General features: G+C 35.5%; 1 protein-coding gene across 1 annotated transcript; it reads left to right on the plus strand.

Moving 5' to 3' along the window:
* Positions 1-1,877: 1,877 nt before the first annotated feature.
* LOC126759439 (protein rhomboid) lies at positions 1,878-27,215 on the plus strand. The gene is made up of 5 exons (XM_050474246.1): positions 1,878-2,582; positions 24,525-24,780; positions 24,854-24,959; positions 26,062-26,404; positions 26,475-27,215. Exons 1-5 carry the CDS (start codon positions 2,349-2,351, stop codon positions 26,781-26,783), a joined length of 1,248 nt encoding a protein of 415 aa, XP_050330203.1. The 5' UTR covers positions 1,878-2,348; the 3' UTR covers positions 26,784-27,215.
* Positions 27,216-27,584: the final 369 nt, after the last annotated feature.

Here is a 27,584-nt window from a genome sequence, read left to right on the forward strand (position 1 = left end):
ATTATGAATTTTTTCGTAAGGGAAAGCATTCTTCGTAGTAACACAACCTCATATAATTGAATCATGTACGAGATATTATATTTCCTTTACTTCAGTATTAACAAAAATGTATATAATAAATTATAATTCCGTCGAATTGCTAAAAGGCTTTAAAAAAATCCAGTTTGAGAAGTGGCCAATGTCATGCGGAGACTCATTGCACGCAAGACATATGTTGGATATATAGAGGTCTATTCTGGATAAGTAGGAGTTTAACCTGCTACAATATCCAGAACGAAGCAGCGCAAGGGTCACTGGCGTTTCTCGCGGCAACTCGAGCTATTCGTCAGCTCCACTGTGAATTGCAGTTAGGTCCTGTCGGAACTTAGTTGCGTCCGAAGTATGGTCGGTGTACTGTACGAAGTTGTCGACGATGTTAAGGAAAGACCTCTTAATGCTCCTAGGAGGCGGTTCCGCTCCAAGCAGGTGACCTCAAGGATGATTTCTACAAAAATATCCCAGCAGGAACTGCTTGGAGAGGAGTTCATTATGCTCCTTAACTGAGAGCATAAGCGTCTAATTTTGTAGGATGTTCGATGGGAGACATCAAGAGGCATCCTGTCGTGGTCTGGAGTGCAGTATTCTGGCAGGTCTGTAGTTTCCTCATCTTTCGTACCACTGCACCCAGGCGACCACCTCATATAATTGAATCAGTCGTGCGGTGTAATTGAAGACCAGCCGGACAATTGCCTTGTATGTTGCCAACAACGTTTCTTTGTCTTTTTCCCATGTGCTGCCGGCTAGCGACTTGAGGATTTTGTTGCGGCTCTGTACCTTGGCAATAATCGCGGTCGTGTGAGGAGTGAAAAAGCATAGACTATCAAACGTTACACCTGAAATCTTATTCTATGTAGTTCGTGAATATGGACCACTCAGGTAGTTCATGGTAGGAATGGGTAGAGCGTTGAAGATGTTCCTAGTAAAATCTGTGAAGCCAACCCAGTTAGCTTTGTTAAAGTTAACGAAGGTACGGTTGTCCACAGAAACAAAATCGGGAGGTTTCTCGATCGAGATAATTATGGGCAGGTGTTCCGATGTGAGAGTTAAGCATAGGTCGCCAGGTTATGTTATTTGTCAGACCACCAGTAGCAATGGTAATATCGGGCGAGCTCTTACAGGTGCCCATAACTCTAGTGGATGCCTCGTCATTCATTGTGCAGAATGTCGAATCGTTCTGGAAATTTCGATGAGATAGATTTACACTAGGAGAAAATTGCAAAAAGTGGTCGACCAAGATGTTACCTCTTTGTTTCACTATTGTGCATTATAAATATAAAATAAAATAAGTCGAAGTTTGATTAGAAATACGAAACTACCCAATATTAATCCAATATTAATATTACAATGTCTATGTAAATAACTTGTTTCTCAATACAGCTTCTATCTATGCGTCATGGTAGGGATACAAATCGTGGCTTTTATCAGATGACGCCAGTTTTCTATTAATATTCTTTATATCACCCAGATCCCTTACCGAAAATCACTCACCAATTTTTAGAATACTAAAAAATTATCGGTAACGCGACTGTATTGTAATCATGATTATAACTTCAGAGGTGGTGATGAAAAGCAATAAATATCAATACCGCAATCATTAATATAGAAATTAAAAATATAATTTCACCAAAAAGGTTATTACATTCCTTTTATTTAAATCTCTGTCGCCGAAAAATGCATTATTTCGATCAGCTGTGTAAAAAGTTTGACAGCCATATGATTCTTTTCAGAAAACTTAGATTATAATAATTATCATAGACCGTTTATTATTATAATTTACGGTCTCTGATAAACCTGCTCTAAAATATACGTTCTCTGGATGAACATTTCAATCAGTCGATAATTTAGTGCTATTGTGACTTTAGTAGACTATTGTGTTGTGAATAAGCTAAAAGAATGTAGTGTAGCGAAAAGTTGTATTAGTATTTAATTATACTGCTGTAGTTAACTATTTTTAAACAAATTAATCCATGAAAATCTGCAGCAAAAATACAATATTTACCATAAGATTTAAATTAAACAGAATATAAGTGTGAATACAAAAAAATGTTTCAATTAATATGTGCTAGGAAAGAGAAAGTAGTGAAAAAACTGCAATGCTAAACTTTACAATTAGCAGATAGAATCACTAAAAGCATTCGTAAAGAAAATAAATATGTAAACTTAAAACCAATACAAAAATATAAAATTATTTTTTTTTTTCAAGTGGAATTTCTTGACAACGGGTCCTTAATCAAAAATAAAACACAAGCTATTAAACATAAACACTTCCAATTTGTTGAACAACTAGGTGATATACTTAGCCCAACAAAATGTCAGGACAAGCAGCAAACAGCCATAGCAATCAAAGAGATGTCGAAAATGGTCTCTATCCACAAATGCCGTCTGAACGCGGCCAAGCAACACAAAAACCGACAACGTCTCGTCCACCACCACGTCGTCAAGATACAATTGACATGGAAGTTATCCCATTGAATCGTAGCCAATCCGCCCCTACAGGAGTTGAAACGGATGACCGGCGACGGGCGCGTCGTATCTTTGATAATGTAAGTTTTATTTCAAATAATTGCATGAGATCGAATTTAAAATATATTTTAGTATATATAGTTTTAATTGAAAATCAAATCAATATTTTTGTGTCGTAGTATGTAAACTCTTCGAAAGTTCAAGTACATAGAAGAGAGAAAGTAAGAAATAATAAACTTAACATTGGCATCAAAGTTGTACTTCAGTTGAAATTTTTATGACTCAGAATCATAATATTGTATACCTTTAACTTCTTTTACACATTGTTGTTGTTGATTATTAGATATATCTGTTTTAAACAAACATAGGTATGTGGGAAAGCAAAGGTAGCTATTTAATAGGGCACCATGATTCACAACTGCATTGAAATAAATATCTGTGTATGTGTTATGCATACTTCCGTGAATTTATAAATGTGTATCTTTATGATTGTGCAGTTATTTTTTACCTTCCACTCCGTTGTCATAACTTTGTATAAACGTATACTTATACAATGTAATGTGATTGTTCCCACGACAGTTGGGTCTACGTAACCGGAACGGACCCGGATTTTTATCCGGCCAAGGACTGTCAACTTTTTTACTTGATCAACTGTCAAATTTCAGGAGGTTTTGACGTTTAGCAATTGGAAACGAGCGATGGCCAGATTGAAATCTTAAACAAACAAATCAAACGTAATTGTAATTTGAAGCATCCATAGTATTATTTTCAATGGAAAATGATTAAAAACATTGTAAATAAAGCTTTATTTACAACAAATATTAAAAAAATTAATATACAGAAACGTTATAGTGAAGTATTATGCATACTTCCGTGAATTTATAAATGTGTATCTTTATGAATGTGCAGTTTTTTTACCTTCCACTCCGCTGTCATAACTTTGTATAGACGTATACTTATACAATGTAGTGTGACTGTTCCCACGACAGTCGGGTCTACGTAACCGGAACGGACCCGGATTTTTATCCGGCCAAGGACTGTCAACTTTTTTACCTTCCACTCCAGGAATAAAGAGATGTCCAACTTGTTCCAGTGTGAGAGCGCTTCAAAATTAGCGTTTTTTATAACATTTTCCATTATGGCCAGGGGAAAACTTTAGTATACCATCCCACGATTTCAGGGATAAAAGTGATATGGTTGGATAGGGCTGATGATCCAGATTAAGAAAATATATATGTATGTAATTATAGCCGCCGCAAACTTATAGTTTTCGAGATATTTGCCTTTAAAATTGAACATTTCGCTAATTTAATTCTGCAATTTCTCGATTTATGGGAACTTTTTCTTTAAAATTATGCACTTTTTTATACACTTACACTTCACTACAATATTTCTACATATTTATTTTATATTTATTATTTAGATATTTGCTTAAAATAAGCATTTTATATTTTACATAAATATTATTACACGCACAATAACAATAAGTGTTCCGTGTTGTCAAATAGAAAGTGTTACCATATCCCAAACGATTGAAAACAATAAAAACAAAAAAAAAATTAGCCTGGGCGGACCAACACCGAGGTGTGTCAGGTTTTTTTCGAGTAAAACTCCTTTTTGCGTTGGCGACCTTCGGCCGCGCTTCAAAAGAAATAACCCTGGCCGATCCAATACCGGGATGTATCAGGTTTTTTTTCGAGTAAAACTCCTTTTTGCGTTGGCGACCTTCGGCCGCGCTTCAAAAAAAAAAAAACCCTGGCCGATCCAACACCGGGTTGTGTCGTGTTTTTTTTCGAGTAAAACTCCTTTTTGCGTTGGCGGCCTTCGGCCGCGTTTCAAAAAAATAACCATGGCCGATCTCTTTAGTGCTTTTTACTCATGATATAGCAATGAAAATTAAATAAATTTGTGAAATTTAAAGGTATTTGATGAAACGTAATTGTAATTTGAAGCATCATAGTATATTTTCAATGGAATATGATTAAAAACATTTAATGATTGAGAGCTAACAAGCTTACATCCTTTTATTGGGTACTAAAAGATCAAAAGTCAGTTATTCTAATATACTTTAGAAAGATTTAAATAGTTTATCCATATAATAAATAACGACTATTTAGTAATTTTTATTCGTACTAAATATTGGGTATTGAGTTGATAAATGCCCAAAAATTGTTATTTTGTTCAATCTGGCCATAATGGAAAATGTTATAAAAAACGCTAATTTTGAGACGCTCTCACACTGGAATAAGTTTAACATCGCTTTATTCCTGGTCTCGTATCATATTATCCATGCCTTTATTCCTGACACCTGTTGCCCTTACATTTCACAATCACCTTTATCGGTGCCATATTTTCTCGGCGACGTTAAATCAACAAAAAAAACAGATATGTACATTTTTATCATATTTCTGTTTTCTTTGCTTTATTATTTGGCTTTTCGCATTTGCGCTTTCCAGTGTTTCAATTTACGTTTTATACCTACCAATTGAGGCATTGGCAATTTTTCCCGTGTATTTAATATTTTTTTCTTTGAGTGTTTACATTTGTTTTTTTGCATACGAACGGTATTGAGAAACCGGTTATTTATTTTTTATTTAAACATTCTTTAGTAATTAGAAATTCATAAGATGAGAACACATACATACATACATATATGTCGTGAAATATGCATATGTTTACGATATTTTACTTAACTAAGCATTTTGGAAAGTTGCTTTGGTTTGAGTTTTATACAGTTGATTTCTTATCTATATTCATGTTATTACTATTTGCGCCCTTCATACATACATTAGTATGTACATATGTATGTATATATCTACCTAAGTAGGTAAACATTAAGGGGGTCATCCCTTGTGCCGGTTTCAAAAGTTTTTTTGCTTTTGCATAAATCCAATCAGGAGCAGACCTGAATTTTCAAATCTGTTTTTCTCGAAACTACATTTTTCAAACTGGCGTTCCGATTTCTCAAAAACGGTTCCATCGATTAAAGTTTTAAGTTATATGATATATTCATTACACATGTGGCTATCGCCTGAACCAAAATTTTTCAAAAATATTGAACAGTTTTTTTTCATAAAAAATTGTGTTTTAATGTTTAACTGCATTCAAAAAATTGAAATTTCAATGTACATATGTAAAATATCCTACTTTCGGCAATGCATTTTTTATTTTGGTCTGTTGGAATCATGGACACCGTTTGTGTGCATTTTTTTTCATGGGTGCCATTAGAGCAATTGACAAAATATTTTTGCTTAAGAAAATTCATAATTACAGCTCAAGGCTTAATTAATATTTTGTAAAAGTTTGGAAGTTTGATGTTTTTTCATTTCATTATAAAAAAATCCTAAAAAACGGCTGTCACACCGGATGAACCCATTAATACATTCGTGCTGATTTATACAGTTTGCTATAAATTGAACTATATTTTTGGAAGGCAAGTTTGTATATACATGGTATACATGAATTTAAACTTGTTATCTAATCTTTGGTTAAAAAAATCAAATATTGTTTTTGTAAATAAAATCGAGTAGTAACTAAATCGACTATGCTATAATGACATTCAGAATGTTCGAACAAGAAAATAATAAAACTTTAAATATTTTTCGTCGTGAAATCAACCCAACAATCTTAGTAAAAATACATACATACATATATATAATTTAATAAACAATAAAAATTTGTATGATCTCGATCGAGTTTATATTTAATAAAATTATGAAATTACTTGGAGTAAGTTCTTATTTCATAAAACATAAATAACAAGTAAGAAAGCGCTAAGTTCGGATGCAACCGAACATCTTATACTCTTTCAACTTGCAAGAATCAACGCCAGGGAAATATCTTAAGGTGTAAAACGTCAACCAGAGGATCGGTATCTAAGAATATTGTATATACTATATAACTCATACACTGACCGACAAATTCGGCATACGATTTGTAAGAAAAACGAAAATCATACGTAAAAAGGTACGTAGTATCTGGGAGTTGGAATAATATCGACTCGATTTTATCTATTAACTAATATCAGTCCATATGCTAAAAAAATGTTCCCTAGGTTTAATTAAGGTACCACACATACAATCACCTATGGTAGGTCGAGTTTTCGCCAATTTTGTTTCTTTTTTAGGCACAAAGATATACTGTTCTGAGTTAAATGTTCTGTAATTTTCATTGAGATAACTCAAATTATTTTCTTCATCAGCAGATTGAAGAAGTCGCACGATAGGGAGTCGCCTTGTCTGAAACCTCGTTTGGTATCGAACGGCTCGGAGTGGTCCTTCCCAACCCTGACGGAGCTTTTAGTGTTGCTCAACGTCAATTTACACAGCCGTATTAGTTTTACGGGGATACCAAATTCAGACATCGCGGCATAAAGGCAGCTCCTTTTCGTGCTGTCGAAAGCAGCTTTGAAATCAACGAAGAGGTGGTGTGTGTCGATTCTCCTTTCACGGGTCTTTTCTAAAATTTGGCGCATGGTGAATGTCTGGTCGGTTGTTGATTTTTCAGGTCTAAAGCCACACTGATAAGGTCCAATCTGTTTGTTGACGATGGGCTTTAATCTTTCACATAATATGCTCGATAGAACCTTATATGTGATGTTGAAGAGGCTTATCCCACGGTAGTTGGCGCAGATTGTGGGGTCACGCTTTTTGTGGATTGGGCAGAACACACATAAATTGCAATCGTTGGGCACACAAAAAAGCTGATGCATGCTTCTTATGAGTTCTTCGCCGCAGTATTTGAATAGCTCGGCCGGAAATCCATCGGACGCCGCTGCTTTGTTGTTCTTCAGACGGATAATTGCTATTTGAACTTCTTCATGGTCGGGCAATGGAACGTCTGCTCCATCCTCATCGATTGGGGAATCGGGTTCGCCTTCTCCTGGCGTTGTACGTTCACTGCCATTCAGCAGGCTGTAGAAGTGTTCCCTCCATAATTTAAGTATGCTCTGGGCATCGGTTACATCGGTCTTAAAACCTTCTGATAGCCGCCGCATTTTTTCATAGAATCTTCGAGCATTACCCCTGTCGGCCAGCTTATCAAGCTCTTCATACTCACACACGACTTTCTTTTACGCATCAATGTATATAGATTGTAAAATCGACGGTGATCTTGCAAAAAAGATTTCGTCAGGGCCTTCTGCAGGAATAAACGAATGCCTGTGCATATTTTCACGTCCTTCCCTGCTGTGTTTCGGGCTAGCATACACTAGCTTACCCCGCAAGCGTTGTCCTGCGTGAAATTATGTGTTTTTAAATGAAAATAAAGTTGAATTTATATTGTGTTGAAAATTATTTATTTGCGATTTTTCTATATTTTTTGGTTTCTGTTCCGTTGCGTAAATGTACAGAGAAGATGGTTTTCCAACTTGTGAACACGTGTGAAAAACACGGTATTTCCAGAATTATGCCATACATTTCTAGCGACTATCCTTGTGCGTGTTGATTGTCATCGCAAAGGCAATTTTCTTAGGAAACTGAATACTTTTGAACTGAAATGGCAAATTGTTGAAACTCAAAGAAATTCGTAGAATCAAGCATTCGACCCCCTTATATTCGATAGATGCGTCATATTCAGTCGGGTTCCATTACACAGTTTCGGTGCATGAAGTTTGCGAAACATAATAATGACAGATCCAACTTTGAGACGCAAATGATGCGGCGGTATACCAAGCCTCTCCAAAGAATTTAGAAATGCCACTGGAAAATTCACGGTTTCGTCTTCATTTTTAAGACGTTCGGTCGATTTGTATGAGCGCAAACCTCCCGGAATTCGACTTTGAAGTTTAAGTCATTAACAGCGGTATTTTGGAAGCTAAAATTGCGCGTTGCAAGGAAGGTGGAATTGATATAACACCACTGAAAGTCCTTAGCGAATGCGATGTAAAATGTCTTAGGCAATGCCATTTTTGTTCGTATCCCATAATTGACGCGGATTTGAAGGCTGATATGTCGAAATGATCTTCGCGATAAGTGTGCGAACTTCAGTGGCATGCGAAGTAGCTATCGCATCGTCCATCGTTTGATTCCAGTGATTATCATGTTCGTGCAATTGTAATTGCTGACATGCTTCTCAAAAAGTTGCACACTCCGTACCATTCACAATACGCAATGACACAAATGAAGTTGAACCACGTACATTAATCAATAGCAACCGAAGGTAGAAGCAATCGTCGTTTTTCGGGTGGATTGTGTAAATTCGTCTACTGGTTGGCCATGGTTTCTGCGTAACCATTTCTTCGACGATACTTTCTATGTATAATAATGCATTCCAAGATATTTCCGAATAGTTTCTCGTCATTCTCGATTTTGTTGTTATCTGTACTGAATTCCCTGGGTAGAAATACACTATTTTGCAATTCTCCAAATAAACTGCGAGATGCACAAAAGTCGGAAAGAAAATATCCTACAAAGCGCTTCATTGCATTGCTAATCTCATCTCGTTCAAGGCCAATCAGCGCCATGACGCTTTCTTTGGTGACGTACTTGCAATCGTTTTTGATCGATTTTACCGAACTGCAATACTCAACATTGATATGAGTTTTGAATATCTTCGACAATATTGGCGAATAAGGTACGAACCAAGTGTTGTCAACTTCGATATTCACTTCTCTAAATTGAATGCTGAATGTTCTGCCATTGTCGTCTGGTGAGCGACGCTGATAGAGTGGATATCCATCATTTCCAGTTTGCGTTTTCGATAAAAAAAGCACGTGGATAGTGTTTCGTGCATTTATTGTCAGACATACCAACCGATGTGGTATTGTGGTGTCCGCAAGGTCCATGAACCATAAAGATTTTCACCACTTCGTATAATTCTGGATCTATCTCTGGATCAAGAAACTATTTCATCGATTTGATCTGGTGTAACCACCATCCACCATCCAAAGAAGAATGTGTGCGTGCGGCAAACCTCTTTTTTTTGCCACTCAATAGAGTACATCCAGCATCGAACAGCACCATACATACATATGTTGCTTCAAGATAAAGTTCAACAAACATCGTAGCTGTTTGAAAAGTCGGGTTGTGACATCGAAACGATCTTGCTGATTGATCGCGATTCATAATTTCGCACGTACATATGTTATCGCATCCAGCGAGTACTCGTGCATGTGCTTTGGGCTGCCAATGTATATTGATGACAAAAAGAACACCGACCGATATTAGCGCGACCTCTGCGTGGCATTGTAACAAATTTCAATCTGTAACTGATCACTTTGTATGAAACACAAATAAAGTTTTCTCTGAATAATTTTCAATAATTTACCTTTTAAATAGCCGATATAAAGAAAGCAAACGACAGAAATTTTACGAATCAAGTAATTTACAAATAAATGAATTGGAAAATTTGAAATTTACGCTCGTAAGTCAGTTTTCTGATTTTTTTTACAAACCATCCTCATTAGATGCCCTTCAAAGTGGTTCAGGTCATTTTTCATTTCATGCAACGGTTTAGTCAGCTATAGCGAACAGATATTTATTTTAACTTATTTTTATAAATATGATTAAGAAAATCCTAGAGAGATGAGAAACTATCAAGAAAATTTACGAGCAAATCAATTCAAAACAAATATCAACAATTTATTTGGTATCGTTAAATTTTTTTGGTATTTCGTAAATTAAAAAATAGAAAATCTCGTGCTTTTAAACTTAAAAAAAACTGGTTTAGTTGCTAACTGTTCAAAATATTCTAAATTGCGTCGACAATTTGCTGAACTTAAGAAAATATGTTATAATAATTATATAAATAAAGTAAAAAATAATATTATACGTAATCCAAAATTGTTTTATGGTTTCGTCAACTCCAAACGCAGGATTTCTAATTTTCCGTCCGCGATGGAATATAAGTCTACTATGTCCAATGACAATTACACAATTTCTAATATGTTTACTGAATTCTTTAGGTCCAATTACTCTCAAAAAATGTGCCGCATCAGCACAAGTTATGTCCGATTTCTGTCATTAATTCACCTAACATTTCCGAAGCAGATGTCTTATAGTATCAGTTAAATATGTTAGAACAATAATACAATTATGGCCTAGATATGATTCTCTCATGCTTTCTTAAGAAATGTGCCAAATATATATACCAACCACTAACAAAACTATTTAATTCATCTCTTATGCAAGGCTTATTTCCATCCATATGGAAAAAGTCATTTATAATTCCTTTGCATAAGAGTGGATTTAGGTCATCTATTGAAAACTATAGGGGAATAGCAAAGTTGTCTGCAATACCTAAACTTTTTGAAGCAATTATAACTGACGACATAACCTTTCGGATCTCTCCATTAATTTCTTGTTCTCAGCACGGTTTTCGTAAAGGGAAATCTACCATAACTAATTTGCTTGAATTTGTATCACATGTATCAACGGGCTTTAGGGAGAATAAGAATACTGATGTTATATACACAGATTTTAGTAAAGCTTTTGATAAAGTAAACCATTCAATTCTTTTGAATAAACTTGATCTTCTTGGTTTTCAATAATCAATGTTCCTTCAGGCGTTCCTCAAGGTAGCCATCTTGGTCCAATTCCGTTCTTGTTATTTATTAACGACATATCATTTGTTGTTAAGTTTTCAAAAGTTTTATTATATGCTGACGATGTAAAACTTTTAAAACGCATACTTCAAACAGCGAAAGATGTCAGTTGCAAACAGACTTAAACAACCTAGTTTCTTGGTGTGATAGAAATGACATGCCATTGGACCTTAAAAAATGTAAAACGATGTGCTTTTCACGTAGAGCTGTAGATCCTACCTCATACGCAATACAAAACTTTAGGTTGGAGCAAGTATGCAGTTTTGTTGATCTGGGAGTAGCTATGGACCCCAAACTCAATTTTAATCTTTACGCATCTTCCACGGTTTTTAAAGCTAAAGGCGCTCTTAGTTTTGTTAAACGTTGGTCTAAAGAATTTAGAGATCCGCTTACCACAAAAATTCTTTTTACATCTCTGGTGAGGCCTATAATGGAGTATGCTTCTATGGTTTGGAACCCTAGTTACCAAGTCCATTCGGATAAGTTAGAGTCCGTTCAAAAACAATTTTTACTTTTTGCCTTAAATCATTTGCATTGGTATTCCAGTTTAAATCTTCCCCCTTACATTAACCGTTTAAAGCTTATAAATCTCCCGACACTCGCTAGTCGTAGGGAGATGCTTGGTATAATATTTCTTGTAAAACTAATGAATGGGTCAGTCTGTAGCCCATCTCTCTTATCTGATATTAATTTTAACGTTCCCGCTCGCTCTACCAGGCAGCTTAGACCTCTACTTCTAATTAACAAATTATTTTATCTACTCTTAACAAGTAACATTTAAAAATTATAAACTTTAATCTAATTCTTAATTTCGGCTGTTGAAATTTTTATTTCTGTAGCTGAGCAGCTTAAGATCGCAACGCTTAAGACTCTCTTGCCTTTTATGACTCGGCTAATTCCGCTCGTTCGCGGATTGCGCCCCTCGCGTCGGTTGGGCGGGAGGAGGGTAATCGTTGGGTATAATTATTATTAAAAATCGCAATGCCGACGTTCGAGGTTAGGTGCGCAAGTTATATATGTACATACATACATATGTATATATCTATCTCCTTTTGCTTATTTAACACAGCACTCAAAAAATTTTGTAACTGAATTTCAATAGCACTTGTCGTAATGTACTACTATGTTTTGACATTTAATTTTCCTAAAATTGGCATTTGAACGATTTGAAGTATTGTATTTAAGGATAAACATGTTTTTATGATAAAGTAATACTCATAAACATATATGGAAACATGTTTTAAAACATACTATATGTGCGTAAATGAATGTGTACTAAGTGTAATACTATGTACATATGTATGTATATACTACTATGATTAAATTTTACTATGTATGTCTGAATTTATTGAACAGAGAAGTGCGATAATGCACCTCATACTGCATTGGTTATTCGTGATAATTTCGCCACATTTTCAACTACATAATATCGTGCCGCAACCACCGCATTCGTCAGATTTACCTTCGTGTAACTTCTGGCTCTTCAGCAAATTCACATGACCACTCTGAGGACACCGTTTTGACTCAATTGAGGACGTAAAAGCTGAATCGAAGAAGGCTCTGATGGCCATCACGACGGAGGATTTTTCCAATTGCTATAATGACTCGAAAATTCTTTGGCATAAGTGTATTGCAGCGAAATAGACAAAATTCACCTTTCAATTTGATCACAGTAGTACATATATTATACAATTGCATGGATATTATTATCATTCATTCGTTTCTAGATTTTTGAATTAAAAATCCGGGATTAAGGAACTAGTCTCTCATTTAGGTTATCAGTATTTTGCAACGCATATTCTATACATAAATGATCATTTATCTACTAGTTGAATTTTCCTTTTTGTCCTCCTTGAAAGCTCAAATTCAATTCTAATAATGTAATATAATTATCGTAGTAAATCCCGTATCAAAGTATCCTAAGGTGCAATTTAATAAACTCACATACATACATTAATTTTGTCGGCTTTCTTCTTCTTTAGTGGCGTAATTACAGCTTACGCGGTTATAGCCGAGTTTACAACAGCGCGCCAGTCGTTTTTCCTTTTCGCTGTTTGGCGCGAATTGGAGATTCCAAGCGAAGCCAGGTCCTTCTCCACTTGGTCCTTCCAACAGAGTGGAGTTCTTCCTTTTCCTCTGCTTTCTCTTCGGGTACTGCGTCGAATCCTTTCAGAGCTGCGGCGTTTTCATCCATTTGAACGACATAACCTAGCCAGTGTAGCCGCTGCCTTTTAATTCGCTGAACTATGTCGGCTTTATGATCGTATTATATAAAAGCACTTTGTTGTCTTGGCTAAGTTTGGAGTTTTTATTTAAAATCCAATTTAAATTATTATTTGCTCTTATCTTCATGCAATTATATTTCTCCACGTAAGTCTTCTATATAGCTGAATACCAAGATAAGTTACTTCGTTCGCTTGAGGTACTAAAATATTGTTCATTTTTACTGCCGGACACATTTTTGGTCTTAACGAAAACGTAAAATGCTTGCATTTTTGTTCATTCACATTTATACGCCAGTTGGCTAGCCATTCTTCGACAGACCTTAAGTGCTCGGCTAATATTCTTGATGCTAGTATGTGGCATTTGTTACGACTCACTAAAGCTGTGTCATCCGCAAAAGTTGATGTTAATACATTATTAGCAGTTGGAAGATCTGCTGTATATACATATGTACATAGGATGTATAGAGTTGGGCCTAAAAAAACACTGCCCTGTGGTATACCAGCCCTTATCTGTCGTTCATCAGATATGAAATCTCTCACTTTTACCATAAATATTCGATTTTTTAAATAAGACTCCAAAGTTTTATACAATTCTAAAGGTAGAATGTTTTTAATCTTATACAAAAAGCCTGCATGCCATACCTTATCAAACGCCTGAGCCACGTCAAGAAATATAGCTGAACAATAATTCTATTTACTTGATCTATCGTGCTATGTTTTTCACGAAACCCGAATTGGTGCATTGGTATTCTATTATTTCCGTGGATGAAAGGAGTCATCTTTGATAGTAACACTTGTGTTGGGTAAGCTGGATAGCTCAAAGTTGTTCTTTTGGCAATTAGGTTGAAATACCTTTTCTAGGTGATTTGCAAAACAAGTAGCCTTTTCCTCGTCACTTCGAGCCCAATTTCCACCTATAGGTCTCCTATAGGCATGTTGGAATCAGTTGGTGGCTTCATAGACTTTTGAGCTTTCCAAAGGGAATTTTGCTTGCTTGAATTTGGACACAACTTCTTTATAAACATTTCAGTGTTGAATTCTTCCTCACGTTTAAGCTCTTTTTTTAATTTACGTACAGCTGATGTTAATTGAATCTGAATGGAAGGGGGGCGATTTATCTGTCATTCTCGTCTTGCACGCCTTTTTTTTCATTTACAAGCTTTTCAACTCTATTAGAGATTTTTCCGCTGAAACCAAGCGGCTTATTATATTCTGCACAGGGTATATTAAGTTTGCCACGAAGTTTGTAACACCCAGAAGGAAGCGTCGGAGACCCTATAAAGTATATATATAAATGATCAGTATGTCGAGCTGAGTCGATTTAGCCATGTCCGTCTGTCCGTAAGTCTGTATATATACGAACTAGTCCCTCAGTTTTTAAGATATTGTTTTGGAATTTTGTAAACGTCATTTTCTCTTCAAGAAGCTGCTCATTAGTCGGAACTGTTATCGGACCACTATAACATATAGCTGCCATACAAACTGAACGATCGGAATCAAGGGCTTGTGTGGAAAACTTTCTTATTTGAAGTGGCATCTTCACGAAATTTGACATGGATTACTGCTTAAGGTAATAATATATAAAGAAATGCACCTGTGAAGGGTATATTAGCTTCGGTGCAGCCAAAGTTAACGTTTTTTCTTGTTTTTGTTTGGTGTTGCTAAGGCAGCTGCGTTAGTTCTTTTATGCTTTCGTCAATATCTCGTATTTATTTTGTGCTCAATATTGGCTAAAGTCGCCAAGCAAGATTTTGACATCGTGGCAATTCGCTTTATAAGCGTTAGACCCACAAGCGCTCAACAAATCTTTGGTTGTCCTTCTCTTCCGTCGGAGGCGTGGGCGCAAATCAGTATATGTTGAAGAACTCGCTTTGATGCGGATTTATCTATATTTTCATTCACAAAATGAATGATAGTACTCGGCAATAGTCTCTCTACCACCAGATATCAACACAAACTTGCGCTCCTTTATGTGGCCATGTATAAATGTCACAAGAACTTACTCGTCTGTCCTTGTCCAGTCCATCGCATTTCTTGGACCCGGTGATGTCATTTTTATTGACATCAACCAGCCACGCAGCACATCTTACCTAGGTCCGACATCTTTAAATTGCATGCCTTCAAATCGTAGTCCTTATTTCATTTTCCATGGTCGTCATCAAAAGGGGGTCTCTCATCCGAGGATTGTTGCTTCCTTTCATTGGGGTGTTTTTACGTGGCGGGTCCCAAACCAGCGCACAACCCTATGGGATGTTCCGCCTTTCACCAACACTAGCTCGCCTTCGAACGGATGTTCTTAGGCTACCCAGAGGGTACTTGGTCAAAGACCGGAAGTAGTGAGCCGCTTGAGCCATATGTAAAAGAATCATTTCTGGCCACCCCAAGTGAATGGCGATCAGAGAACTTTCCTCACTTGGTGAACTTCTACACATGACTCCTGCCTCCATATTGCTCATTTGAACACAGCCGCTTTCTTTACCACAGATCAGTGTTAGAAAATGTTTGTGTATTTTTCCCAAAGTACGAATTTGACGCTAAAAAAGCTCGAGAAATATTTTCTTTTTATGAAAGGGTGATCAACTGTTCAGAACAAAACTTTCTTGCGGAGGTGAAAATGTGGAAACAGCGAACTTCAAGCAAGCTTTTTCGGAATGCTCTCGAAGCTTTAGAAGCAGTGAACAAAACGTCTTTTGGGAATGTTTCCAAGATTTTACGCATATTGACGTTATTGCCTGTTTCAGTAGCATCACCGGAAAGAAGTTTTTCAAGTTTAAAGAAAATTAAAACCTATTTACGGAATACGACAGTTCAAGATAGGCTTAATGGTCTAGCATCAATGAATATTCATAGGGATATTGATCTGTCAGTTGATGAAATACTAGAAGAATTCTTTCAAAAACCAAGGAAAATATAACATGGAATGTGAGATCCCGTGTAATCCTCAATTAATCACTGAGCTTCAGCGATACTGCTTGTACAAATGTAGAGAAAGTTCGAATTATATGAATAACAACAAAGATCTTGTAACTTATTATAATTGCTTATAATTTGATGTGATTTTTTTATCAATAACCTCATTTCAAACCCATATCAACAAACATATATTTTTCTCTGATTTTAGGGGGTTTTTAAACCAAAAACCCCCACGTGGATCCGCCACTAGTGGTGGTACCATTTGCACATAAAGTGCCCTGGAGACGATCAAATAATTGCGTCAAACACTTTAAGTGTGTTGGTGTCGTCGGCTCTCGTCGGCTACACGTACGCTACACCGACCTGTTGTCGGCTCTGTTTGATGAAAATCAAAAATTTTTGATATTTCTATTTGACGGACGATAATTTGATCGTCTCCACTCATGTTTGACAAGCATGAGCTCATTTGCAGTGAAGATTTCAAGCTGNGNAGACACAGAAAAGTGAAGTGAAATGAAGAACAAAAAAGTGAATTGACACAGAAAAGAGAATTGAAATATGTGTGAAATTTTAAAATAAATAAAGTAAAATAAAATATAATAAAATAATATAAAAATGGAGATATCGTTAAACGATCAAACATATATACTACGTTTGATTGAACACTACCAAAATTTGGAAGGATTGTGGAATACTAGAGTGGAAGCATACAGCAATAGAGAAGAAAAAAGAAAGCAATACCAAATCCTTCTAGAAATCTAGAAAGAGCAATATTCCAAGGCCACAATCGAAGATGTAAAGAAAAAAATTAATATTTTGCGTACGGGTTTCAGGCGGGAGAAACAGCGATTGGCTGATAGCGAGAGAAGTGGTGCTGGAGCTGAAGATTCCGAATCAAATTTGTTTTATTATGCACATATGCAATTTTTAAACGATGTGGAGTCACCAAGCACATCAAGAAGCACTACAGTAAGTAAAACTCTTAAAAAACGTATATTTCGATAAACTTTTATTTTTAGAATATATTTATAAACATAAAAAATATGTAGTTAAATTTAAAGTTATGCATATTTTGTTTGCCAAGAAACTGCCCCTTCGTTACTAAAATATTCTACAAAAGTCTTGCGAATTTCTTTAGCTTTATTTGAAGCATTCCGCATTTGTGTGGATTCCAGTGTATTAAGATGTATATCTTTACGTCATTTTCCAATAACCAAATCCTCTGAGCTAGTAACTTCATTATCAATTATATCGGTGAATGAATACAGTTTTTTTGCGCGCAAAAAATTATGCAGATAGCAACAAGCCAAAACAATGGTTTGTGCTTTTTCCGGCTCGACGGAAATTGTGGTTTGTAGAACACCAAATCGGGATACTAATATTCCAAACACATTCTCAACAATTCTACGCGCTCTACTCAACCTGTAGTTAAAGATGCGTTTTGTGTTCGAGAGATTGGTGCCAGGATAAGGCTTCAAAAGGTTTTCATGCATTTGAAAAGCATTATCTCCAATAAAAACATATGGCAGAACTTTATTGCTATTTGGTAGTTGCGATGATGAAGGTATTTGTAAACATTTGTTGTAAATTGCCTTCCCAAAATCGGTTTTATAACATCACCATCAGAAATGCGCCCATTTGTACCAACATCCGCAACTATAAATTCACAATTTGCATTCACAGTTGCCATGAGAACAATACTAAAAAATTTCTTGTAATTATAGTAGAATGATCCTGAGTTTGGAGGTTTTTTTATAGCAATATGCTTTCCGTCTAATTCGCCTATGCAATTTGGAAAAGTTCATAAAATTCTTCTGCAATTGATCTCTATTTCGATTCTGACTGTGGCACCTGAATATAATAAAGACAAAATATTATATTTTTTAAATAAATATTAATTAATATATAATTTAAAATATGTGTATTTTTATTTCTTTATCATTTCAGAATATTATTAAGGAAACTGTTCCAAAAGAAAATAAAAGAAAAAGAGATGCTTGTGATGTTTTATTAGAAATTGTAACGAAACGTTTTGCAACCAAGAGTATCACAACAACAATAACAGACTCCTGGGCAGTGAAATTAGACCGAATGGCTCCACAGCAGCGAATTTTATGCGAAAAATTTGTGGAAGACATTTTGTTTGAGGGACACATGGGAACACTGCACCGAAACTCAGTGCAAATTAATGGTCCAATGAACAATGCAGGACAAATATTTAGCAGCAGCAGTTCCACACCTATACATCTTCCTAATGCTACCATATCATTGAGTGATGCTGAAACGTCACAATCTGAAAAATTTTTTCAAATTTCACCGAATAATTTTTCATTCATTTTAATTTTATGTACAAATTTAATTTATGAAATAAAAGTAATAAAAAGTATGAAATAAAAAGTTATAATAAAACATAATCGAAATTCTTTATTTATTGATATAATAATTGAGGTTATAACTTACCTTTATAAATACAGAAAGCGACGAAATAATTTCCTCACAAGTTTCAATAAAAATCAATCCAAGGGATCTAGGAGCTCGAAGGTGGGGTCGAATCGTTATATCCCTGCACGGACCGGCAAACATACAAAAGAAAATTACGTGATACGTTAATCGTATGCGGTGATTGGTATTATGACATACGATAGCAAACGGATCGTAATGTATTTTCAATTAAATTTTTTTAATTCCACATTGCTTTGGATCGTATTTTTAGGTCACAATAGATGTGGAACTGTCAAAACTGTTGCGAAATTTTCAATAAACTAACAAAAGCTAAATAAATATCAAAATGGATCCAACTTTGTTTTTTTATTTGAGCTCTAGTGAAAGTGATGAGGATAAAAAATAGTGCGGAGATAGCTAAGAGATCGTAGCAATAGCGTAGGTATAAAAAAAAAACAAATTATGAATCCTCATTAACAAAATTTTCTTTGTAGATGTATCGTTGAACAAAGCATTGGAATCTTATGACTAAAAATTTTAAAAAACATAAAATTTATAAAAAATTTGCTCACATTTTCATAAAGTTGTCTATTGCGATTGGTAGTTTGCGTTCGAATGACGATTATGGACGGATATGTTTATAGACTCGTTCACGTATGTCATCATGCCAGATTACGATAGAAGCGTTGCGATCACGTATGTCATAATACGAAATACAGACTTTTACGTGACGAGTGATACGTTCACGGATGTAACGATTCGACCCCTGTTGCCATTTACGATTTCTGGTTACTTATCATTTGAAGTGCCTGGTTGAAATTTTTTGGTATTGACCGCTGATTTAACTGGACTTCATTTCCTTTTTGTAGTTGCGCTTTCAGCTGATCGCTGCGATGATGAGTCATCGCCGTTGGTTTTGTTTTTGGCCGGAGGTGCTTTTGTTGGCTCGACAAAGTTAAAGTAGGCATTTAAAAAATGTCTACGGCCTTGCTGGTGAGGCTGAGCAGCACTATTTTTGTTTGTTTGATTATTTTTGTTTCGTGCTCAATTTGTTAATGTTTATTAATAACAATTTGTGTGCACTGTTTGCTACTTTCGTTTTCAATTTAATAATTTTTTTTTTATTTTTACTTTTTGCTTGTTTGCTTTTTCAAAATCATTTCTAACACCAAGAAACTAGGTTGTTTAAGTCTGTTTGCAACTTTTGTTTGTGTGTTCCTAAGTAAACAGGACCTTAAAAAAAAACAAATGGGTTTTTCGGTAAAATCAATTTATTTTATTCAAAATAGTATCCTTCTGCTTCAATACAGCTTTTTGCACGGTCCAAAAGCATGTCGGACGAGTGTTTTAGCTCGTTGGCCGGTATGGCCGCCAGTATGCCGGTGCAAGCCTTTTGAATGGCCTCTACGTCTGCATAACGCTTTCCTTTCATGGGCAAATGTAATTTTCCGAAACGGAAGAAGTCGCACGGTGCCATATCAAGTGAGTACGGGGAGTGGTTAATGGTTGAAATGTGATTTTTTTCAAATAACCGGAAAATTAGAAATCTTTCGTTTGGAGTTGACGAAAGCATAGAACAATATTTTTTACTTTGTTTATATAATTATTATAACATACTTTGTTAAGTTCAGCAAATTGTCGACACCATTTAGAATATTTTGAATAGTCAACAACTAAACCAGTTTTTTTTTTTTTTAGTTTACAAACACGAGATTTTCTATATTTTAATTTACTTAAATCTCTCGAAAACCATATATTAGAACTCATTCTTTGAGTAACAACACATTTCGGAACATATTTTTCAAATAAATTTAAAATACCTTGATTAAAATGGAAGGCACTAAATTGAATATTGCAACTGTAATCTCGCCATGTTACTTTAGAAAGTTCGTAATTAATCTTCTTGAAATTAGCTTTCGCAAAGTTGAACCGAGAACAAAGGTCTTGTATATATTATCTAAGTTAAAACATAAGCGAATACTAACAGGAATGTTGTAATCATCAATAGATTTCCATGATACACATGGTAAATTGAAATATCCCAAAACAATCATGGAATCAGTATTATTAGCCATGGAGAAATCGAATTCACCCACAAAGACCCCAGATGGCCAGAATGAGCTGTCTTGAACCAATGGAAAATTGTCAGCGGATATGTCGGTCTTAAAAGACGAAATATCCCTGTCGTATTTGAAATTAAATTTTCGGAAGTCTGCATCGTCCATTTTTAATTTTGTCGCGATATAACTCTTTATGTTATCGACTATGGTATCTGCAAGTCTTGAGATAAAAATTGTCTTTTTCCGCGGTATTACAACTAAATTTTTATTACCAATATATTTTCCCGTAGCTCCTAGGTGGAACATAGGGCCTCAAATTTTTATTACCTGACTTACAGTTATTTGGAGGCGGCTCCTGAGAAGTTTTTCGCTTATCTTGTTCAGTTACAGCTTTCTCTATATTCTCAGAAGACGAAACCTTCTCTCCTTGAGGACAAGGGAAGAAAGATTGATGAATTCAATGTTCGGTGGGGGCATACTTTTTAAGAAAGATGCAGTGGTCTCTTCATCAGACGGATGTTTACGTTTAGAGGAAGGTATATACATATGTATATAAATGATCAGGATGATGAGACGAGTTCAAGTCCGAGTGACTGTCTGTCCGTCCGTGTGTCTATGCAAGCGATAACTTGAGTAAAAATTAAGATACCTTAATGAAATTTGCTACACGAGTTCCTTGGCAAAGAAGTGGGGACAAACACGTAGATGGGCGTAGCAGAACACTGTCACGCCATTAAACGAAACCCTACAATATAAAGTGTCATAACTAAGCACTAAATTAAGATAGAGCTGTAATTTCGCACAGTGTGTCGCAGTACCTGGGGTCCATACAAGCTAAACATTTTGAAAAAATGGGGGTGACCTCGCCTTGTAATTGGTTTAATGTAAATACATATCTCCTTTACCACTTCAGCTACAAAAACCAAATTCGCTAAAGACAAATCTCTTAAACACCCCAATCGACACTGCAAGAATGGATGAAATCGGATTGTAACCCCGCTCATTCCCCATATAACGGTACTGTTAAAAAATATTAAAACCGCGAAAATCAATAACTAAATAAATAATAAAGATAGTTGAAGCCAGTATACAGGAGCCGGAGTGAAAAACAATGGGCGCTGTGCCGTCTACTTATATGAAATCACATATTTCGTTACTCGCTTCACCGATTTCCACCCAATTAAGTAGTGAAAAATAGGTGAAATCGGACTACAACCACGCCTACTTCCCATATAACACAACTTAAAATTCCATTTGATTCTTTCACTTTCCTGTATACAAATCAAGAAGCAATTAATTATAAACTTTGCACGAATGGTGCATTTAAAGTATGTCGTCTGATGACCAGAAATTAACCAAAAACTGTTCAAGCTCCTAGGTACCGAATATATTGATCACGGTACCTATAGTTGACTTTTGACAGAAAAAATCAGTCAATGTGTGAGATATATAATTGAAATTCATAGAGAATCTATTCCTGACTATAGTATGTGTGTGTGTGTCAAAAATGGTTGAAACGGTATATATACATATATTATATAACTCATATTGTGGCCGACATATTCTACATAAGGTTTGTTAAAAAAACGAAAATCATTATACCTTCTATATGTGGTATAAGGGATTTGAGGGTAGTACCGACCCGATTTTATCTATTAACATGCCACATACTAATAAAATGTTCCCTGGGTTTCATATAGGTACCTCACATACCATCACCAATCATATGGAGTAAAGTGTTATATGGCGGCTAGGTCAAGTTTGCGCCCAATTTCATTCATCTTAGGCCCAAAGATACACTGTTATCTGCAAAACTCGATCTCTCATTTTTATTGCGATAATTCACATGTTGGCCGGTATATGCGATTTAAAGTCCCATAGTCGGGAAAGGACGCTGAAAAGTCAACTATAGGTACTGGGTCCAAATATTCGGGCTTGAACAGTTTTGTTAGACATTTTTTGGTCATAAGTTGGCATACTATAATGCATTGTTCGTGCAAAGTTTATGCCTTTATACTAATTTCTTCTTAATTTGTCCACAGGAAGGGAAAGACTCAGATGGAATTTAAAATTATGTTAAATTGGAAGTTAGAATGATTACAGTCCGATTTCTGCCATTTTTGCACAGTTAAATATATGTCAAATTTCATACAAATTTTCTTTCACAACTCGTAGCTTTTTGTGAATTATGGTTATTCGTGTCAGTCTTTTAGTAGTCAGTTTCATCTGGCGGCTCCTAGAACGGTAAATAGCTAAGGCAGATGTCTGAGTGCGCACGGAGAGCGGAGCAAGACCCAAAGCGCAACGCGAGATCATGCCAGAGTGAGAGCGTTGAGGGAAGCGAGCTACATTGCTTTCTTTTACTTCTTCCTGTTACAAATGCACAAAAATGTACGATTTTATGATTTATGGTAAATAAAGCTCAGAATAGCAACAAAATTTCCATCTGAGCTTTCAAAGACGCGTGCTTTGAAAGAAAGTCACGAAAACGATGCCATGAACGTTTTAAAACATTATCTGCTCAACGAGACAAAAGTTTTGCTGAAAAGAGAACCATAAAAGTTACAACGTTCTGCCAATTTTGCGAAAATAAACCACCACTTTGTTTAAAATGTTTAAAAAAAACTCACAAATATTAATAAATATATTTAAAAATTTGTTTTGATGCCAAATAGTTTTATTTCATTTATCAAAAAATAGTTCTGAATCAAAGCCAGCGTGACCCACCGCATACTCACGCCGTCCTCAACGTGTTAAGTTTTTTCTTTGGTGTAATAAAAAAATATCTGCACTGAACAGTTAACAAATAATTAAGCAAATAATTCAAAATAGGGTGTTTTATTTTATAACTACAAGGTACGTTCCAAAGTAAACAGGACATTTTGAATCTAGCGCCCCCTGGTGGCGCCATCTATATGTCGACTGGTGCGTTAGAATCTGCTATCTTTATCGATTGTCCGAAGAAATTGAGAATTTCATCTATTGAAGTGAACAAAAGTTATTGCGTTTTTTGAAAGTGTCGAAATCGTATGTTTGTTTTTAACTCTGTGCGAAGCGATATATTCGAACAAAGAGCCAACATTAAATTCTGTTTTAAAATTGATAAAATTTTTACCGAAACGTTTCAATTGATGAAACAAGTTTATGGCGATGATTGCCTATCCCGTAGCAGAGTGCACGAGTGGTTTCAACGTTTTCAAAGTGGTCGTGAAGGACATAAATGACGATCAACATGTGGGCCAATAAAATCCGAAACCGGAAATTCCATCGAAACTGTGCGTGAATTCATCAAAAATCAGCCGAAATCATCAATGAAATTCATGGAAATGGAATTGAACATCTCCAAAACATCGATTTATCGAATTTTGACCGAACATTTGGGCTTACGAAAGGTGTGTTCCGTGCAAATTGGCTGACGACCAAAAATTTCTCTCATCGATCGACGCTTGTGACCGATTATTTGACCAAAAATCACATTTTAACCATTAACGACGTACGACTTCTTCTTTTTCAGAGAAATGCATTTGCCCGTGAAAGGAAAGCGTTATGCAGACGTAGAGGTCATTCAAAAGGCTTGCACTGGCATACTGGTGGCCTAACCGGACAACGAGCTAAAACACTCGTTCGACATGCTTTTGGACCGTGCAAAAAGTTGTATTGAAGCAGAAGGAAACTATTCTGAATAAAATAAATTGATTTTGCCGAAAAAACCATTTGGTCTGTTTTTTTTTTAAAGTCCTGTTTACTTTGGAACGCACCTTGTATATATTACTAACTCTAACGTTTATGTAAAACAACGTAATTACATTAAAATAAGTATAATCTTTTATAATCTTTTAGCATGATTCAGATGGCGATGGCTTCATTAATGTTCACGAACTTAAAGGCCTCATCAATGCAGGCCTCTGTAGTGACATTCCCGATTACATTGCTTCACAAATTCTTCAAATGTCTGATGATGATAGTGATGGGCGTTTAAATTTCGAGGAATTTTATCAAATGTCCCAAACTCACAAATGGATGATAAGGAATATTCTTACCAAATACTGTCGCTTGGTTGTTCCGCCGCCAAAAGCAATCGAAGGTGACCAATTGGGTAAGTGGAAATGGCGTTCCAACTAAGTTTTTATTTCTTATTGGATTTTTTTTTCAATATTTAATATTTGCAGATGGTGTCTATGAAAAGCAAATGTCAGTCTGTCCACCGCCACTGACTATGGTTATGTTCTCCATAATTGAAATTTTATTCTTCTTAGTGGATGTAATACATTTTCAGTGAGTATAAATTTCGCAAAACTAATTTATAATTTTTAGTACTAAAATATTACGAAGAATAGCTAAATCGGCTAAAAGAGCTCGCTATTACACTAAAAGTACAAAAGTATACATCTATTAGAACTATTCATTATTAAAAAAAAAAACAATATTGAAAACAGTTCTTATTTTTTATGAGTATACACTAGACATTAACATAGTTCTAGTGTTCTGCAGTACAGTTGGTTTGTTTACTAATTTAAAATAAATACGGGTTGTCATGATTGCAAAAACTAATTAATCATGTTGCTGTTGCTTTAGTGACAGAATTCTTCCGAATTGACAGTCCTTGACCGGATTAAAAATTCCAAAGTCCGAAACGTTACGATCGCTAAACGGTAGGCCGCCAATAGTACACTCGAATCTAATTTTCATGTTCCAAATTCCAATTTTGCTTCCTTTCCAGCTGGAAATGGCTTACATTCGTAACAAAATTACAAAAATATTCTACAAATTTTAAATGTTTAATCATCTAAAATATTCTGGAATACTTTCAAGCTGCTCTTTTATTCTTACGCCCATTTTACGCAACCCTTTAAAATGAGATTTTTGTTGTTACTAATTTCTTTAGATAGTATGTAAGTGCGACATAGAGGCGGAATTTGTCACGGGGGAGATTAATTATTTTCTTAAACCTAGAGGGGTTGTACCCTCCTAGAAGTAGCTTGGAATGACGCATGCTTGCTGCCTGCTTCCAGTGCTATTTTCTCTCCACTCTCTTCTCCTTCTGATCCCGTCATCTTGGATGCTGTCGGCCAGCACATTTCCGGCTATGCACTCTTCTACTAAAAGTGATTTAACCTCATATGCTGAGGTCGCTTTTAGTGCCGCTTGACTGTCGCTAAGAATGGCGATGCGCTAGTTGCGATAGTTGCGGTGGAGATTGAGTTCTACGCACTGACTTATAGCAAAAACTTCTGCTTGAAAATGCTTCGAAAACATCCCATTGGTATAGATAGCTTGCTTGCGGTCCCGCAATGCCTGTTCCAATGCCTTCCGGTGTTTTCGAGCCGTCAGTGTACCACTGGACTAATTTCTTTAAACCTGCTTATATTTTTTGCAGAGACGATCCTAACAACACTGCCAATATTGGTGAAAATACGAATGGCCCCGCTGCGACTCTCTTCATTTACAATCCCTACAAGCGTTACGAGGCTTGGCGTTTCGTCACATACATGTTTGTGCATGTCGGCCTGATGCATCTTTTCATGAACCTTATCATACAAATATTTCTGGGCGTCGCTTTGGAACTTGTACATCATTGGTGGCGTGTAGCTTTGATTTACTTGGCTGGTGTGTTGGCAGGCTCGATGGGTACTTCATTGACAAGTCCGCGCATTTTCTTAGCCGGTGCCTCTGGTGGCGTTTATGCGCTAATCACAGCGCACATCGCCACCATAATTCTGGTAAGTTATTGCATTTTAAAACATTACAAAACAAAATAAAAGTATTTCTTTCCATTTATTTCCAAAACAGAATTATAAGGAAATGGAGTATGCCATAGTGCAGTTATTTGTATTTCTTATATTCTGCTTCACGGACTTAGGTACTTCTGTTTATCGGCATTTGACAGATCAGCACGATCAAATCGGTTACATTGCACATTTATCAGGCGCCGTCGCGGGTCTATTGGTAGGTATAGGGGTGCTGCGAAATCTGGAAGTACGTCGTTGGGAAAGAATACTCTGGTGGATCGCCATTATACTCTACTTTTCACTTATGATGACCGGTGTTTTAATACATGTGCTGATGCCCAATTATTTCCCACGTCAAGAATACAATTAGATTAATTTCGAGCAATCAACCGAATCGCTAAAGCATACATACAATCTGACATAGCAGTATACGCATAAAAATACAATATTTTGTAACATGTTTACAGTAATTATATATAAGCGGGACAAATTATTTACATTTTGATATATTTATACAGATACGCACATGAGCAACATGGACGACATATACTTAGTTGCGTTTTTGGTATTAAGTTTTAAAGAGCTAGTATCAAGCCCAAAGTGCCTTTAGAGTATTTTATACACATAAATTACTCTGCAACAAAGTAAAAATATAAATTTATAATAAAGTCATACTGCATTTACCAATTAGGATTATATTTGGTGTGTAAACTGCAACTCAAATGTTAAAATCCTTTGTAAAGACTTAAAGTAAAAGAAATATAGCTATGTATCTCTTTCCGGGAGACATTTTCAAAATATATGACATTAATGATGGCAACCAAATAAAATGCATCTGAAGGCAGATTTAAAATTTATACACATTATGAATTGAACTATAATAAATATTTCGAAGATATTAAAAGTATTAAGCAAAAATATTTATTCTCTGAATTTTTTATACAGATTGCATAAATTTAACCACATAATAACTTGTAAAATAACTTAAAACTTTTTGTATGAATTGAATTTTGTATAGAAATTACTTTAGTTAAGTGGAATTGACACAAAGATCAAAAGTATTCAATTATGAAGAAAATAAAAAATGACAGCTTTAAACGTAAGCTTTTGACGAACTTTAATTTTATTACTTTGCCGTCGTAAGTTTTTATTGAAGTAATAATTCGTAAAT

Source organism: Bactrocera neohumeralis, chromosome 5, assembly GCF_024586455.1.
Source record: "Bactrocera neohumeralis isolate Rockhampton chromosome 5, APGP_CSIRO_Bneo_wtdbg2-racon-allhic-juicebox.fasta_v2, whole genome shotgun sequence".
Classification (NCBI taxonomy): domain Eukaryota; kingdom Metazoa; phylum Arthropoda; class Insecta; order Diptera; family Tephritidae; genus Bactrocera; species Bactrocera neohumeralis.

What these genes read in the sequence shown, in the direction of transcription:
- LOC126759439 (XM_050474246.1), top strand. Translation starts at nt 2,349, where the DNA reads ATGTCAGGACAAGCAGCAAACAGCCATAGCAATCAAAGAGATGTCGAA. An exon ending in CGCGTCGTATCTTTGATAAT is followed by an intron (nt 2,583 to 24,524) that starts GTAAGTTTTATT and finishes ATAATCTTTTAG; the next exon opens with CATGATTCAGATGGCGATGG. An exon ending in AATCGAAGGTGACCAATTGG is followed by an intron (nt 24,781 to 24,853) that starts GTAAGTGGAAAT and finishes TAATATTTGCAG; the next exon opens with ATGGTGTCTATGAAAAGCAA.